This window comes from Macrosteles quadrilineatus, unplaced genomic scaffold, assembly GCF_028750875.1.
Source record: "Macrosteles quadrilineatus isolate MER2022 unplaced genomic scaffold, UCM_ALF_1.0 Scaffold_5__1_contigs__length_97177068, whole genome shotgun sequence".
Taxonomy (NCBI): domain Eukaryota; kingdom Metazoa; phylum Arthropoda; class Insecta; order Hemiptera; family Cicadellidae; genus Macrosteles; species Macrosteles quadrilineatus.
The window spans coordinates 9,528,216-9,546,145 of NW_026542598.1; the positions used below are offsets into that span (position 1 = coordinate 9,528,216).

General features: G+C 35.1%; 1 protein-coding gene across 2 annotated transcripts; it reads right to left on the bottom strand.

Moving 5' to 3' along the window:
- Window positions 1-218: 218 nt before the first annotated feature.
- LOC128995079 (uncharacterized) lies at window positions 219-17,709 on the bottom strand. 2 transcript variants are annotated; one of them, XM_054419964.1, is made up of 10 exons: window positions 17,518-17,709; window positions 13,235-13,486; window positions 11,736-11,893; window positions 10,587-10,734; window positions 9,542-9,751; window positions 7,826-8,042; window positions 6,734-6,888; window positions 4,726-4,965; window positions 4,147-4,395; window positions 219-2,114 (listed from the first exon to the last, which is right to left on the bottom strand). In XM_054419964.1, exons 1-10 carry the CDS (start codon window positions 17,582-17,584, stop codon window positions 1,948-1,950), a joined length of 1,863 nt encoding a protein of 620 aa, XP_054275939.1. In that variant the 5' UTR covers window positions 17,585-17,709; the 3' UTR covers window positions 219-1,947. The 2 variants fall into 2 exon arrangements, with proteins under 2 accessions (XP_054275939.1, XP_054275940.1); XM_054419965.1 differs by lacking the exon at window positions 219-2,114 and adding an exon at window positions 3,090-3,412 and having other exon boundaries at window positions 17,518-17,705.
- Between the last annotated feature and the right edge of the window lie 221 nt (window positions 17,710-17,930).

Here is a 17,930-nt window from a genome sequence, read left to right on the forward strand (position 1 = left end):
TTGTTAAATCAACGTTATTAATGTAAAAGACTAAATTTATACATCGGTTTTTAACTTTGTTAATGACAATTATGGAACTAGAGCGTTCACGGAAGTGTCACTAATCGGATTATAAAGGGTCGGGCGGGACCGGCCGATAATGACCCTGTCCGTCCGTCTGGGCTGCCTCAACTTAGGGTGGCGAGACCTATAACATAGACTAACCCATATCTATGTTTTATCATAGACAAAAAGAATTAAATATAGACTGTCAGCTGTGCTGCGGTTACAATGGTTGCCATAAGTTCTGCCGCACACTGCTGGGAGCGCCGTGTAGTTACATAGCGTGTACGCCGTAACTGAATGGCGCTCCCAGCGGTGTGCGCCAGAACCTATGGTAACCGCAGCTCAGTTGACTGTCTTTATTTAATTCTTTTTGTCTATGGTTTTATCTATGATACTAATTTGTGCAAATAATCACCATGCTCTTAAGCTGCTTTAATGACTAAACAAAATTAAATTTGTTAAATATTAGATAAAAGTTGAAGATATTATCTATTGTTCAGATATTTCACTGAGATTGTGTAAAGCAGACTCCCTCATGCCTCATGTTCAAATTCGTTTGGTTCAGAGATTGGATCAATTCGGTCAGCCATCTTTAATGATACACATAATAAACAAGTCACAACCTGTTCATCCAACACTGAATGATATGTATAAATGTTATTGCTGTAAAATATTAGTGTATTGTTCAGTATAGTCCTTTGGTACATATAACGAGTGGCTAAAAAACATATAAATATGGACGGACACACATTTACATTAATCACAGCAATAAAAGGTTTTAAAATACAAAGATACAGGTACAGTAATGTAAAAATATGATACATCTAAAGGTAAAGCACAGGCGAGCATTTCTCAGCAATAACACTTTTTTGTTATTTCTCAATAATTGGAAAAATGTTCTAATACAGCAACTAAGTTTTTAAATAAGTAGGCCTACGCTTAAAAAATGTAAATTGATGTTTATTTCTATTCTACACTATCAAGACTTTTATAAACTCTTAATGATTGAAACTAATTTGTAAAAGCAATATAGATGTGTACTTTTGTTAAAATATAGAATTCAAGCCCTCCAGTATACATTCTAAATTGTATAAATAAAACGCACAACACACTATTACTAGACTAAAATAAAACACTAAAGTACAACAGCTGAAAGCAACTGGAATGTCAAGATTTGAGAGAAAAATTTTCCCTTAAATATGTCAGATTTATTAGTTTTTTAAATGAAATTAGGTTTAATGTTTAATGAACAATTAGGTTTGCTGCTACAGGGGAGGTAATAAAGTGTGTTCTTAAAGAAATATTAATACATTTGTTATGGAAATGAAATAAATTTGCCAAACTTGTTCAAATTACATACATAATAAAACAAAACGCAACAGTTTACTTGCTCTCCCTAAGATGAACATGGGAATTTTATATTTAAGTTCTTTTAACCTTTCCCCAAAACCATTAAGCGTACAACAACGCTAAGCTCTACATACCTCTGGGGACCTCAAAACAAAAAATTGAACGGTCCCGGGGCTAGGTCTTACCATGAGACCTAGGTAATAGCTTATCCCTTTAAGAGAAATTTGCTAAAAGACGTTTTTGTCGATCACCTTATAAAATAGACAATAGATTTACAAAATAAGTATGCATATATTGTAGATTAGTAAGGCAAATTTGTTACAAAGGCATCTTACTATTAAATCTCACTACCTTAAATGATCTCAACTTGTTCTTAATATGTTTAAAATTAAGCTATAACAAGCAAGAAATGCTATACTTTCTTTTTTGTAGTTTGTGGCAGGAATTAGAAATGTTACGTAAACTAAAACCTCTCTACAACTATTTTAGCTCTCTTTTTTAAAACCTCCCAAACTGAATAACTGATTGTATATCAATAAGTTAATTCATAGGTCAACAATTATGTAAAACAACCAATAAAACACCGACGATGAATGTCAAAAACAGATTGATTGGGCTGAGAGAGGCTGAACTTCCATCAAAGTGGAAAATATGAATGTGACTCTCGGATTGGGTCCAGGGATTTGAGCCGTCGTCAAAATGCATCGGACATCTGTCTCCTGCAATGACATAAGAGCATAGAGAAATACAGAGACCGGGGGAATGCCACTTGTGCAGAAGTAGGATAAGTGCACAAGTAGGATAAGTGCAAAAGTAGGATAAGTGCAAAAGTGGGATAAAACAAGAGATTGTGAACACAAAAGAATTCTTAAACACAAATAATATATATATTTTTTTTCAACTAAGGAGAATATTGACCTTCTACAGATTTTTAATTATTGAATTAGTATAATAAAGTAGAGACCCTCTAAAATACGTTTTGATAGAACACCATATCGAAATTACCTCACTTTGATTATTATTGCACATTCAAGATTCAAACAAATACTGTAAATATACAAAAACGTTTAAAAATACCAACAACAAAGCAGAACAGAGCACAAAGCAGAAAAAGCATACAAAAGCATAACTCAATAAGCAAAGTAGAAGTTGATGTTGCCAATTATTTGGATGAATCGGACTGTACACTGAATACAACATCATTGTATTTTAATTTAATGCTGCTCAATATAGTTTTTTTTTTTAGAATAATTATTACCTTGTCTTTCCTGATATAATTTATTTACAACCATCTAATGTATTTGAAGTATTAGCAATGCTCTCTTGGATTGTCTGAGTGAGTGAACAATTAAATTGCAAGAAACTAACAATGACTAACAAAACCAGTTCCCTCAGGAAAGAATTTTTAGGCAAGGTTAATGTTTTCAAGAGGTTGCTATCCTTGCACATTAGGAAATATGGTCTGAACTTAATGACCTATTTCAAGTGAAATTCTTAGTGCCCTTCTGAATAGATAGAATCCAGTCAAATTGAGACAATCAATTTTACACACTAATAATGAGGAAGTAATTGATTGGTGGTATCAGAATAACACGATTCCTTGATATACCTATGTTGGTTTACTAGTATTTTGACCAGGAAAAATAGTTCAAAGAATATTTCAACTGCTAGTCAGGGTAAAATAAAGATAGGACTAAGGTAAAAATTAATTGTATTTGAGTATAAAAGTATAAAAATAAAATTCACACTCAAGGCACAATAAAAGCTAGATTTATACAATTGGTGGGTAAAAACTATCTTTCTTACTTTATGTTAAGGACAATAATTATACAATTAATTGGTGGGTAAAAGCAATTTGTTCTTACTTTATGTCAAGGACAATATAAGGAATGTTGGTTATGGTAGTGCATTTCTTAACTGATAATCTAGTTCTAATTGAAGTGAAAAACATGGATATAACTCTCAGAGGACATCCATGGGTTGGATCCATCGTCAAAGTGCATTGGACACCTATCCCCTGTAATGTATTGAAGCGAATTAGCTTTTCTAAAGCTAATTTTTCAAGAGTAAAGAATAATTGTTGGTTTAAAAATAAAATATAATTACTATATTTAATCGTTCAATTTCCGCTATTTTTTAAGACTAAGCATGCACATGCAAATCAGAGCATCATACATCACATTTCAACACATACCAAGGTACCATAAGTAACTAAACATTCTGTGCACTGTACAAAACAACAGTAGTGGTTGAACATGAACAATGTAAAGCTCTAATTAGTACAGAAACTAATTACCTAACTAATTACTAATTACATTATTATTAAATATATTATCTTTAAACGTATAAAATCTGTATTTCAATAATAATAATAATAATGTTTACAGGGTGGCCATGAGCTAGAGGTCTTTAGTAAGTTTTCTCTCAAATACAACCAGTTGAAGAGATGCCTTTATCTATTCACATAATTTGCGATGTGCCTAGTTAAAGCAGCTTGATAAAAGGTGGCTTCATTAAAAAGGCAGTAGGCTACATTGCTGAAAGTAAATTTTGAAGGTGTTTACTGTTTATTGATCCCTGAATGTTTGACAAACAAATGTAAAAACTAAATGTACCGTACTCTAAGCTACGAAATATTATGACTTCTAAGGGAGTTTGATTGCAACAAATATGTGATGTTGGTAATTATTTATTTTCAAATGAACACAAAAAAAAGCGCAAATTCAAAATCAAACAAAGCGGCAAACTTACGTTCTCTCTCGTACTCCTGCATCTCGAGAGCGACGGCAGCGCCCTCGGTGTAGTTCCAGCTGGTCACGTCCTGTGAGAGGTCGCAGAAGGGTCCGATAGCCTGCGACATGAGCACTCTGTTCAGATCCGCCCGCTGGTACACCCAACATCGGTACTTGCTGAAGGCGTCCAGCTCGTCAAATGTGATCAAGTACGACTTGAGGTTCTCCTTCCAATATCCAACACACTTCAGCTTGTAATCAGGGTCACCTGAAGACAAACAGCAAGAAGTGATAAACTCTGAATACTGAATACATTGTTAACCTTTCTAGAAAAAAGGTGTGTCTTTTAAATATCTCACTCAATTGTAAACAAAAGTCGGTCAATAAAAAAGTATTCAAATTTACAAAAAGCTACGGTAACTAAAATTAAGCCCCTCAAAAATGAACATGAAAAAAAACTATTTTTGGAAATTGTACATTAGATTTTAAAATAAAAAAATTTGTAACAATAATAGAATAATTCTTATTAAGTTTACCCATTAAACCTTAATAATATTATGCAACAAAAAGTTGTAAAAAAAGTATAGACTAGTCTTACTGTAAATATCTATAGGTCGTCCAAGGTGGTCCACTGATAGACAGTAGGTTTCATCAATTTTCATCTCTTTTTGGTCAGTGTCGCAGACAGAAAAGTCGGAAATGTTTTCTTTACAGTAGACGTTTGGACGAGGCGACAGTGTCACTCCTCCAAGGATACGAGTTTCAAATGGGACGTCTCCTCGCTGAGTGAAGTTGAACTTGCCCGCAACAGGACATCTAACAGGCACTGGATCTTTACCTACATAAGTAGCATAAGATAGAAAATAACTCTTCAATGACACTTTAATAATAACTTGGTAGATAAAATTACTTAAAGGCTGGGTCCAATAGTTTTTTATATGTATTTATATTTTATTTATGTTCCTGAGCTCTAGCTTTGTACGGCAATAACAAAATAAACTACAAATTTGGTCTTCAGTCCAAATTATCTAAAACCAGTATTGCACTCTAAATGTGTTGACACTATGCTTGACACAGCTGATTTCTAGACAAATATTCTGTACTAAAAAATTGTTTTTACCTTTTGTCTACAGCTCAATAAGTTGTAACTTCCGTTACGGCCGTTTCGGCATTAACATGCCATCATCAGACGTCTTCGGCTGAAGCAGCGTGGTCACAGTAGAAACATATAACACGAACACGAACACATTTTACGAATACAATTACACGAAAATAAAACTAACAGGCCTGTTGCACACACGTTACCGGTTGACATGATCAGAGCTAGATGCCGAACACGGCATTTGATTCGGCATCTAGCTCTGATCATGTCAACCAGTAACGTGTGTGCGACAGGCCTGTTAGTTTTATTTTCGTGTATTTGTATTCGTAAAATGTGTTCGTGTTATATGTTTCTACTGTGACGACGCTGCTTCAGCCGAAGACGTCTGATGATGGCATGTTAATGCCGAAACGGCCGTAACGCAAGTTACAACATATTGAGCTGAAGACAAAAAGGTAAAAACAATTTTTTAGTTATATCACAGCTCAGGGGCTAAAAATATGGATTTTAATTTATAAATATTCTGTTTTGCTCTGCATTTTAACAACCATTGCATAAACTCACAGATTACTTTTGTAATTTATTCGGTAACTTTATTATATAATTATGACTTCATCTGGGCCAAAATTTAAAAAACAACAAGCTTGAATTGAAATCTAGGTTAAGGGCAGAGAGATTATCAGGGTGTATACTATTTTATTAAAGTGAAATTCCAGGTTTTTTCCTGGTTTTTTGAAGTTTTTCCAGGTTCCCGCATATTTGTTTCGTTCCACTTAAACTATAATCAATTTAAGACTTGCAGCTTAAGTATACAATATAAACTTACATCAAATTTGTTTCAAAGTCCAGTGAGCTAGTGTTGACAAAGTAATAATCCTTATTATAGTGATCATTTTCATTATCATCATTACTTAAGGCCACGGAAACATCCTCTCTCTCGATAGCAGCAAAATCCTGAATATTATCTTCATTTTGTATGAACACATTATCAACGGCGGCAAAATCCTGAATATTTCCTGCGGTTGTGTGGTCGCTTCCCACAGTGACGTAAACGTCATCACAGTCTTACGTTATCATAGAAAAATCCTGACATCTCCCGCGGTATGTATACATTATCGCCATCTCTCGCGATCACGGAAACGTAATCATCGTCATCCACGATCCAGGCAAAATCACGAAAATCTTCCGCGGCCGTGTGGACATCATCATTGTGACTCCCACGGTCACGTAAACGTCATCGTCGTCGCCTGCAATCGCGGCAAGACGTATTTTACGACTACAATCTTCTACCGGGGCTAAAATTAAAATCCCGGAATCGGTCCAAAAATCCCGGCTTTTCCCCGGTTTTTCCAGGTCCCTTCAAATTCAAGGTTCTTTCCCGGTTCTCCCGGTTGGTATACACCCTGATTATTTAATAAATAATAATAACCAAACAAGTTAACCTTGATAACACTAAATAACTACTTAATGCTAGTATTATATTGAGCTTGTAAGACATATTTACCAAGGAAGAGGTCGTATTTCCACTGCTCTTTGTTTTGGAATGCCACCCAGGAACATACAGTGTGAAAGTCGTCAGTGATGACTGCCACTCCCTTGCGATACCTGATGATATTGTGATGGCGTGGCACGAAGTCAAAACAGATGTAATCCTTTTGGCTGTAATTAAAATACATCATAAATTCAGTAAGGATGTTAGAGATAATTAAATTGGTAAAGTTTCTCTGTTGGCAATGCTATTCAATGCTTTAATTCAGTTTTTCCCATAAAAACAATTAACAACTAACCAAGTTTTTTTCTCTATATTATAAATAAGTTTACATACCTTATAAATCCGACAAACAGGTCAACTATAATTACAGAAGATTGTTTGCATGTTTCGGCTTATATCCGCCATTGTCAAAACATTGCAGTTGGATAAAGAAATCCTTTTCATTGTTTACTAATATACATAAACATACAGACACACATACACGAACGGGACGACGACATTTACGAAACAAATAAAACAAAACTTATTAGGCCTATTACTAAAATGCGCAGGCAAGAAGCGCACCCCGGTTGGTCAGGATGCAGACTGAACTAGTTTTGTTGTACATTGTCTGTCTTATCAGCTGTTTTTCTATTTGTAAAAAAATAATCTAAATATAAAAACACCATTAACAATAACTGTAAAATATGAGGTAAAGCATTATTCGTCCATACAGCTATAGGTCATTGTTTGCATTGTGACTAAGACAGTGACGGGTAACTGAGAGGTGCAGGAAAGAGGAGGTGACAAACTGTCTCCTATGTGGTACATTATCAGCAGTCAAAGTAAATGCCTGAAGCCTGGCGCTTATTTAGACAGAGGCAGTAAAAGGGGTTTGTTTCAATGTAACTGCTACAGTGTACAGTAATACCTCTATTTCTTGGTACTTTATCATCTTCAGTGAGGATCAGATAGCACTGAAAGTCTGGTAGTTAAAGATCAAACAAAGAATATCTCAAGCTGTGGCTAACTTTAGGCTCTCAAACCTAACATCTCTCGGTCAATAACTCCACTATTACTGTTAAAAATATACAAACTTTCCAATCACCTAGTGGCTACACTTACCATCCATCTACAGTGAGCCGAGCCATCATGAAGCGTGTGTCTCGCTGTTCCCGACAGATGTAGATGGTCCGTCGGTAGCGGCCCTGATCCGGATACCATGTCTCTGTGATGTGAGTCTCGTTGATGACTACATCAGCGTCCAGATTAGCTGTGTTGATCCAGTTTCCAGAGAAGTTCTGAGGCAGACGACAACCAGCCTCTACTACTTCAGCTTTCACTGTAAAGGATACAGATTTTAGAACATTATCTACTATGTTGTTCAAAGGTTTATTGCGGACATTTTCCATCACAATTGTAAAAAAACAATTCACGTTTCGGGATCTGGAATCTGATCCCGTCCTCAGGTGAAAAAACTTAACTAACACATTACAACTAACAATACACAAACGCCCAACCTAAGCTGGAATACACTACAGAAGGTAGCAGTCTAAAATATGCACTGTATAGCAGTCAAGTCATGATACAACTCATGCAAATAATAACCAATCACAAAACACCATAATCTATAAAAGGTGTAACGTAAAAAGCTCACACAATGGAACACTAATGGCACCGTTCGCAATGACTCCACCAATGAGACTGTGCTAGCTTTTTTAAAAGTCTAGAGAGAAATTGGGAAATTTTGTGTTTTGAGGGTCAAAAATTATAAAAACCAATATATACCTCGTAAAACCCCGTTCTCTTGGTCCGATCATGCTAGTTCGCGAACTCATTCAAGTTTATCCCGCCTTACACCTTTAAACCAAATTTCATCAAAATTGCGTTCACGGACGTATATATATATATATAACACAAATATATATATATATATATATATATACTAGCTGTTTGCCCGTTCTACGTACGGGAATCTTGTAGTAAGTTGAAACCTTATATTCAGAACAGGAGTTGGTTTGCATATTTAGTGTGCATTTTTCCAGATATGCTGGCAAAACTATTACTGTATAGGAATACATAATAAACATCCGCAAACACAATATCTGACAGTTTCAAAGCCAAAACGAATGCTTCGCAATTTAATGTAAAAGAAATAATAGTGCTGCACCCTGTTGGTAATCCTTGTAACTTTAATGCTATTGGACATCATAGAACAGAACCAACTTGTTTAATTGAAACAGCTGTTAAGATTCATTAATTCCATTTCTCATAAGGTTAACATGGGAAACTCCAGAGCCACTGGGGCGGAGCCCTTTTAAGAATTTCGAAACGGGAAATAGTTTACGTCCGATTCGCATACCTACAGAATTTACACACCAAATTTCATAACGATCGGTGAAGTCGTTCCGGAGGAGTTTGCAGACAAACACTGTGACACGAGAATTTTATATATTAGATATATATATAAAACGAGAGATGTTAAGTTTGAGAGCCTAAAGTTAGCCACCGCTTGAGATATTCTGTGTTTGATCTTTAACTACCTGACTTTATATATATATATATATATATATACATATATAAAAATTTAAACGAATGGTGTTTTTGGCCTCTGGGGACATCAAAATGAAAAAGTAAATCGGTCCCGGGCCTAGGTCTTACCGTGCCACTTACGGTAATAGCTACTTCCCTAAAAAGAAATTCACTAAAATCAATGATTTGTGAATTTTTTGGTACATCTGGATTGTCTGGCCCCTGGATTGTATGGTTTTTAAAACAATTCTTAACCAGCCACTTGCCCTTCCTTAAAAGTATATACCAAAGTTGAAAGTTGACAATTACCCGGGTTGACATGCAGCCTCTCAGGACTCTTCTCCACAGTCTTCAGTGTGTTGCACTCGGCTGTAATGGAGACTCCAAGGTACAAGTCATCATCTCGGTTCTTCAGGAAACATCGGTACTTCTCCTCCTTACGTGACTCCTTGGTGTTTGCAACGGCGAAAAAATGATTCTTGTCCACAAACCAGTCTCCCAGACAGCTGTATTCAACCACTGTAAGTGATGGAATATTAACAAGACTGGTGCAGTAACTTTACGTAGGCGCTGATAAAACGTAATTTGAAAAAGCTAAAAATAATAATCAACTAATTTGATAACCAATGATAAAACTTTGGCTTGATAAATCTTACAAAACTGTGTTAAAAATTGTTAAGTGAAAAGACAAATGTTATAGAATTTTACGGATTTGGTTGCCCCTTAACTAAAAGAAGATTCTTAAGAAATTTCACATTTTTAATTAGTTATTAACTTCTCGTCAACTTTCAACTAAAATTGTGATCTACATATTTCCTTTCTACTGAAGCTTCAACAAAGTATAGTTTTATTTTCAGAGTAGCCTTGAATATTTAATTGAAATAACACCACAATTTAATTGGTAAAAGATATGTAAGTGAAATAACAATCTCAAACAACCATTGACCACTGCCTGATTAACTTACAATTACATCAGCTACATTGTTTGACAAACTTTATTTTCTTTAAAGTTATCATTTTTATTATTATTTATTTGTGTTTTTATGTCAATAACATTTTATGTAAAAGAACAGTCTTATTACAGTCTTTCTGTTTTTGGGAATGTCAAAACTTTGATCTTGTTATAAAATATAACGTCAACTTTGTTGGAAAGTATCATTAACTGGTAGCACTAATTAATTTTGTCACTCAGATAACTTTACTGTCTTCCAATCGATAAAAATCACGAAGCTTACTTTTTGGATCATTGTTCTTCTTTAAAAAATTCAAAACCCTCAAATTTACTAAATCCGACAGGATTCACTAGGCCTTACTTACAGAAACATGTACATACTTAGCAGATTATCTACTTTACCTCCATCGAAGGTGCCAGTCATGCCAGGACATGCCTTGTATGTGATGTTGAACTTCTGGTTGGATATGAGGAACTGAGACCCAGCTTGTTGACAAGATCTAATCTGAGCTTCAGGGTGGTTACATTCTCCTGTGAAACGGAACCGGTTCTGCAAAGTAAAAGATTCTTAATTCACATTGTGTTTGAACTAATATGTGCATATTTCTTTATTTTCCTTGGCGAATCTTTAAGATTTCAAAAGAAAGAGACTAGTCATGCCTCTACTAGGTCTACTAAGGCCCTTATTCATTCTTTGAATACTAAATAAATGTTGGTAAGATTACAAAAACATTGCCATGTAGCAATCTTAAATTTAGAAAAAATTTAGAAAACGAAACAATTAATTCTAAGATTCACAACTTCCTATGGTTAAAACTGTCGTAGATAACTAATCTGACAGTTAATATTTTGCCTTTTTTCTAGGAGACATTCTAAGAAACTAAGGCCTTTAGTTTCAGTGTAGACCTTCGGTAAAATTGGTCTGACAAAGTAAGGAACTGTTGCTTTGAGGAGTTAAAAGATTAACAATCTATATATGTTAATATATTATATAATTAATTTCTACTTGTACTTTTTTTCCAGTACGCCATAACTTCCTTAATTCTTCACCAATTCCCATAATGTCATTTTAAAGCTTTTATTACCCACTACACCGAAAAAATATACAAATCACTAATTTTTCAGTAGTTTTTTGTAAAAACGATCTATTGTATCATTCTGCAAGTAGGCCTAATCTAAACTTAAATGTTTATTTACGTTATTCGATCAGCTGAAACATGTTTATTTCAAAACAAACGAATATTTACTTATCAAAACCCGAGTGATTTGATTAGCAGGATATGAACCCAAGACCTTGAGGAACAAGTTCCGCGCTCTAATAAGACCAGCCAACTTGCTCTCCTTTTTTCTTTACCTAGTGGATGCAAAACATAAAATGAGATTGGAAGTAGTGTCCTTAAGATACCGTGATTTACTGCAGATTAAATTAAGCCACAAGCAGATCAAGGAAGCTATGTGCACGCTGTAACTAATTTAATTACAAGTGGATGTTTCCACACTAAGCGATTTGTTTTGACGGACTAGGCTATGTGTGTAGTGTATGTACCATACCTGATAGGCAAACTGCCACACGCCCTCCAGACTTGAGCGGCAGTTTACAGGGACGTAGTTCTGAGAGAACATCGTAATCAGCTGCTGATCAGGGTTCAGGTTGGCGCACACGTTCTCAACAGTTGGTTGTTGTCCTCTCCTCAGATTCACACAACCAGCTAGAATCAACCAATTGTTAAAGAATAATTACAAACCCTTAAGTAAGGAAAAGCGGTAGGCCTACAAACCAATCAAACATTTTATGGATATAAGCATTTACATCGCACAAAAGTCTGAGACACTAACTACTAGACTACCAACACACCCAGCTACCGCTGGCATAATCACTACTGTCCTACAAATGTATGCCTACTCAATAACAAATTAAATTGGTTAAGCAACATTTTCCAAGTAGAGAAGGCGACATTGATATGAATTTGTGTCCAGTGACGTTGTTATGTTTTACGAGAAAATGTCTAGAATTAATAGCTAACATAGGCCTACATAGCAAAACGTTTTTAAAGTTTTGAAACAGCCTACTTATTTTAATAGATAAGTTTTATAGCCTAATCAAAATTAATAAACAGTTCAGTGATAAATATTGCCAATAAAATATTAATGACCCGAGCCTTGCGAGACCTAACTCAGCTGCGACTTAAGACCGAACACCTGCTATCCCAGGCTATGGACTGGTTTTATGCTAGCCATCATAAATTCAATGAGGATAAAATTCAATCTCTGATTTGTAGCCCAAAACTGTGGAGGAGACCAGTAAAATTACTTGGCTTTTGGGTTGACACTAAATTTAAACCTGAAATTCCCACATTGAAAAGGTAGCCTATGTGTGATTTTTTCCCACATCACCTATCTTTTAAGAAAACTTAAATCAGAAATAGCACTGCCTTATCTTATGACTGTATACCACACCCTCTTTCACAGTCATATAGGCCCTAACTTATGACTTGGTCCTGTGAGGCAGCTGTGCATCAAGTTCTACTACAGCAAAAAATGTTACTTTGGGTGATTAAATTTGCTATGATGATTATTACATTACTATGATCACTGCCTCCCAAATTTTGAAAAACTTTGGGTAGGCTACTACTGTAACTGCATTCAGTCAGTATGAGTATAGCATCCTTGGTCTCCTGAAGGAATAGGAAAATGACTTTGACAGAAGGAGAGACCAGCATACATATACTCCTACAGTATCATTAAAACCAAAGATACTGTAGAAGTCTCTTGCTCATTTCCGACATAGGTACAGTCAAGTAAGTTAATAGCAAGCAGGTTGATTCTGCTTTTGTCTACGATTAATATTTTACCTGCAAAAATTAAAACAAGGTGAAGTGGGGGGTTTAATAAAAGTATTGATGGCTAAGATGCGTAAGAGCTCTTAGTTATAGCTAGTTAGACTCTTTGGATGTCATAAGTTAGGTAGTCTGGTTTTATGACAGCTTTTGGTGAGAAAATAATGTTACAACTGACCCTTATAAAAAAAAGTAACCATTAAAGAAACTTACTTTCGATTCTCTCCAAGACATTGACGGTTCGAACCACAAATTTAACACAGTGGTAACACCCATCAGCTGGGTGGTGAAACACGATTGTGTAATTCACATGGAAATCTTCTTTGATGTCTTCACAAACATATCCATGGTCAGAATTCCGGTGCATCTCATTTGCATTTAGCTCAGTTTCTGTTTGTATATTTTCCCATGAAAACCATGATCCTCTTAAAACAATTGGAATGTTGCACTCAGCACTGACATCGTCTAAAAAATATGAAACACAGATTTAGGTAGGTAACCATACAATTTTACCATGTTAAGCACTTTTAAGTAGTTACCTAATAACATTACCCGTTACTAGACTAAATAAGTTAATGTTAAAACCTCCTAAATCAAAACACATTGCAGTGATGATTGCAGTGGAATCGTTGACATCTTCCCCGGTCTGGTCTAGACACCATCGACTTTCGCAAGCAAGCGACACCATTTGTACATGTCCCTTGATAGCGTTGAAATTGTGAACACCTCCCATGTTCGTCAGTTCTTAGACGACAGTGGTTTCCCACACTAGGATATTTAAAATCCATGTTTTAGCCCCTGAGATGTATAATAACTAAAAATAGGCTTTACCTTCGTCACTGCAGCTCAAAATCTTGTGGTGTAACTATGTTACGGCCGTTTCGGCATTACAATGCCATCGTCAGACTACAAAAACACAAACTCGGCTGAAGTAGCATCGTTGAAGTTTAAACACGTAACACATACGAACAATAATATACATTAAAAATATTTACAAAAACCGAACAGGCCTGTCGTACTATAATTAAACATATAGCCATAGCTAATGGTTATAAAAGTAACATGATTGATGGACTGGTAGCTAAAAAGAAAAACAAAAGGCCAGGAGATAATAATCTACAAAAGGAAAAGAAAAAGTATGTATGTGTGGAATACTCCCATTCCATTCAACACACACTCACGAAGGAGCTGAAGAAACACGACATTCAATTGACTTTTAGGACTAACAACAAAACAATTAACAAATTGAATGTTTCAAGTGGCGTAATTGATAAAGGTGAAAAGTCAGGTGTGTATAAGATTAATTGTGCAAGTTGCCCGAGCTACTACAAAGGAAAGACTGGACGTTCATTCAAAACCAGATACAAAGAGCACCATCCATTTCCTAGAGCCGACAAACAAAAGTCATCGTTTGCACAACACTTGGTTCACAAAAATCACGACATGAACGATCTGAACACTGGCTTAGAAATACTCCACACAAGTAAGAAAGGCAATAGACTGGACACCCTAGAAGAGTATGAAATTTACAAAGCTTACACCGAAAATAATTTGGACGATATAATTTTAAACGACAAACTACAGTACAAGTCACACTTCATATTCAATAGCATTTTAAATCAGAAAAGGAACAAGAAGCCAGGAGTACAAAGTTCAACTGATAACGCCACCACACCGGGCTCGACATAGAAATCTTCCAGTCGGTTTTTGCTCGGAACGGGAACATGTCACCCGTTAGTACGACAGGCCTGTTCGGTTTTTGTAAATATTTTAAATGTATATTATTGTTCGTATGTGTTACGTGTTTAAACTTCAACGACGCTACTTCAGCCGAGTTTGTGTTTTTGTAGTCTGACGATGGCATTGTAATGCCGAAACGGCCGTAACATAGTTACACCACAAGATTTTGAGCTGCAGTGACGAAGGTAAAGCCTATTTCTAGGATATTTACAACTAAGTACACCCCTAGGACTACGCATCTACTGTACAACACTTGGCCTAAGTTTAGTTACTTGTACAATAATTAAAAACGTCTTTTTTCAAACAATAGATAAGGAACTGATTTTAAATTCTGCAGAAAAGTTCCAATACTTGTTAGCCTACAAAGTATGATTCCTAGATCTAGAGCATATGAAGTAGTAAAGAGTTTTCCACCAACCCCAGATAATTATCCTAAGACTCTAGAGGAACTTAAAGGTAGATTTGGGCGAGACGGACTTCTAGTACAAGTATATGTTAGGGAGCTGCTGGCTTTGGTATTGAAAAACACAGAACATCGTGCCATCAAACAAAAAATTTTTGAAATTCCATCAGGTCTCTGCCCAAGTGGCCTTCAAAGTTCCCTTGTTATTCTTAGGGAGAAAATGTTTGTTTACATTTGAACAGATGGATACTTTGAAATTTATACTATTTGAAACAGCTGGTTATACTAAAATTGAAATTATAGTTCGGCCGCTTAGAAAACGACCTGCGCGCTAATGCTAAACCAATGCTGGAGGAGGTCGTTTTCTAAGCGGCCGACCTATAATGGAAACATGAGCTAAAAAGATGTATTGGATTTGTTGAAAATATAAGTACCCCCACCGCAGCAAACCTGCAGAATAAGCTAATTTCCATTTGCCCGATTGGATTTTCAATTAACCCTAGATCTGGCATTCGTCCCTTTTGGGGCGTTAGAAATTGAAGTGTGAGCTGGCATCGTCCCAAAAGGGACAAATAGGGCGTGGTGTGTTTCAACTTAATTTTGCAACCAATAAACTTTCTTAAATTGCAATACCGTTGGAAAGAGGAGGTTCTCAGCATTAATCTTCATATATAAAACATTACCTGGTGATTATCATTTAGCCAAAAACAGTATTCTAAAAAACTAGTTATTTCAAATTGTATTCTGGCGGAAGACAAAAATTGTGCAATCGGCAAAAAAACAGCTGTTTTCATTGGCTGATAAAAAATAATAGAATTCTCGGACTAAAACAGAAGTGGTATCGTAGCAACAGAAATTTTGTGAACTACAACTCGTCTGTTATAGGTTGTTGTCTATCTCGTTTCAGGTCAAAAAAATATTCTAACAAATCTTATGTTTTTGTCAATTTGCGAGGAAGTGGTGGAGGGGGGGGTGGTAGCATTTGTCCCTTTTGTAACAAATGGAAAACGCTTTTATAACTATTATAACGCTATTATAACGCCAAATAATCATTTCCGAGTAATATTTATATCTGCAGAAAGCCCTTTAGTTGGTCGTCAAATTGACAACAGTTGCAGGTCTGTACGGCGAGTATTTTTGTTTGGTAGAAGTCAGCCCTGATTTATCGTTAGCCAGACAACGACAAAGGAGAATCGGCATTATGGAAGCGTCCTTTCAAGCGTTGTGTCTTGTTATAATATCGGTAAATATTGTTTGTGTGATAGTAGGCCTATTGTGTTATAATATGTGTATATTTGTGTAACTAGGTACTGTAAAGATTACACAAATATTACACTTTTTTGTGATAAAAGGGGTTCTTTTATAATTTGTTACAAAATAGTGAAATTATTCCCTAACATATGCTCCTGATGAATATTACTACGCATTTACATATTTGCGTGTAAACAATTTTTCATTGTACTTTTTGTATAAACATTTTTGGAAACTGCAGTAATTTCCATACAATATGTATATCTTGGAATTTGTATATAAGTAGTTACTAAAAAAAATGTTACGCTTTTTTTTAAATGCCCAAAAAATTATGTTTTAGGAAGAAATAATTTTAAGTTTCACTATCTGACGTCAATAACTCAGTGGTTTTATAACCAAAAGGTATAAAAGTTTCCTGAAAGAACTTTTTATTTCCTTTCAGAAATTATAATATTTAGGCTATTTATTTCTGATAAAATGTTTATATTTTCTATTTGGCCAAAAAATATGGAGTTTTTTTAGGAAAAATAAATTGTTTAGAAAAAAATTTTATAACTTTTTGTATTTTTTGGAGCTTAGGCCTATAAAAAATTATTATATTTGACGTAGGGAAATTAATTTGCCACAACTTTTACATTTGAATCAAATATGTAGGATTTTTTTAGGCATTACTGTGGGTTACTTTCAAAATTTGTCATAATAAGTTAGTTATGATAGTTCAAGAATCATAACCTAACCTAACCAACCAAACTTGCTGATGGTGAAAAAAATCGCATGAAGGTTTACTAATCGAAGCGATAGTTTCAATCGATATTAGCATAGCCCAGTTAAGAAACTGTACCCCAAAATGCAGCATGGTTTGCAATGGCTATAACTTTATTTAAAACTTATATTTTTTTATTAGGCCTATATATATATGTGTGTATGTGTGTATATTTAGCATAGTATTAATTTACCTTAACCTAGTGGTACAATAAATGTTTTGAGAAGACATTTTCCAAAAATAGGCATAGGCCTATGATTGGTATGAGCAACAGGTTTGTTTGGAATTATATAACCTAACAATTTAATAAATCTTTCAAGGTTGAAAAGCAATACTTACACATGAAAAATGAAATAATTATCACAAAGAATACATTGATTAATGACGTATACTTATTTAAAAACATTTTGGTGACACAAAATAAACTTATCTTTAAAATATTACTACTATATCTAACATAATAACACAAAACACTTTGACAACTAGGGACGGGACACTTTGACAAATTGGGAATGGGAATTAAATTGGAATTGGAATTGGCTATTGGCTTGGCCGTGTTTTGTTTGTATTTGGGATTCTCAGTCAGGGTAGCCAATTTGCCGAAGTCGAGTCGGCGAAGTCACGATGGACACGCCCATTTTTCTCCCAATCCCACGCGACCACTCGCGACCTACAGAATCTACAGAAAATCATAGAGGAAAGAATAAACTAACCTTCTCTGTGAACTAACGCAAAAATATCTATCTATATAG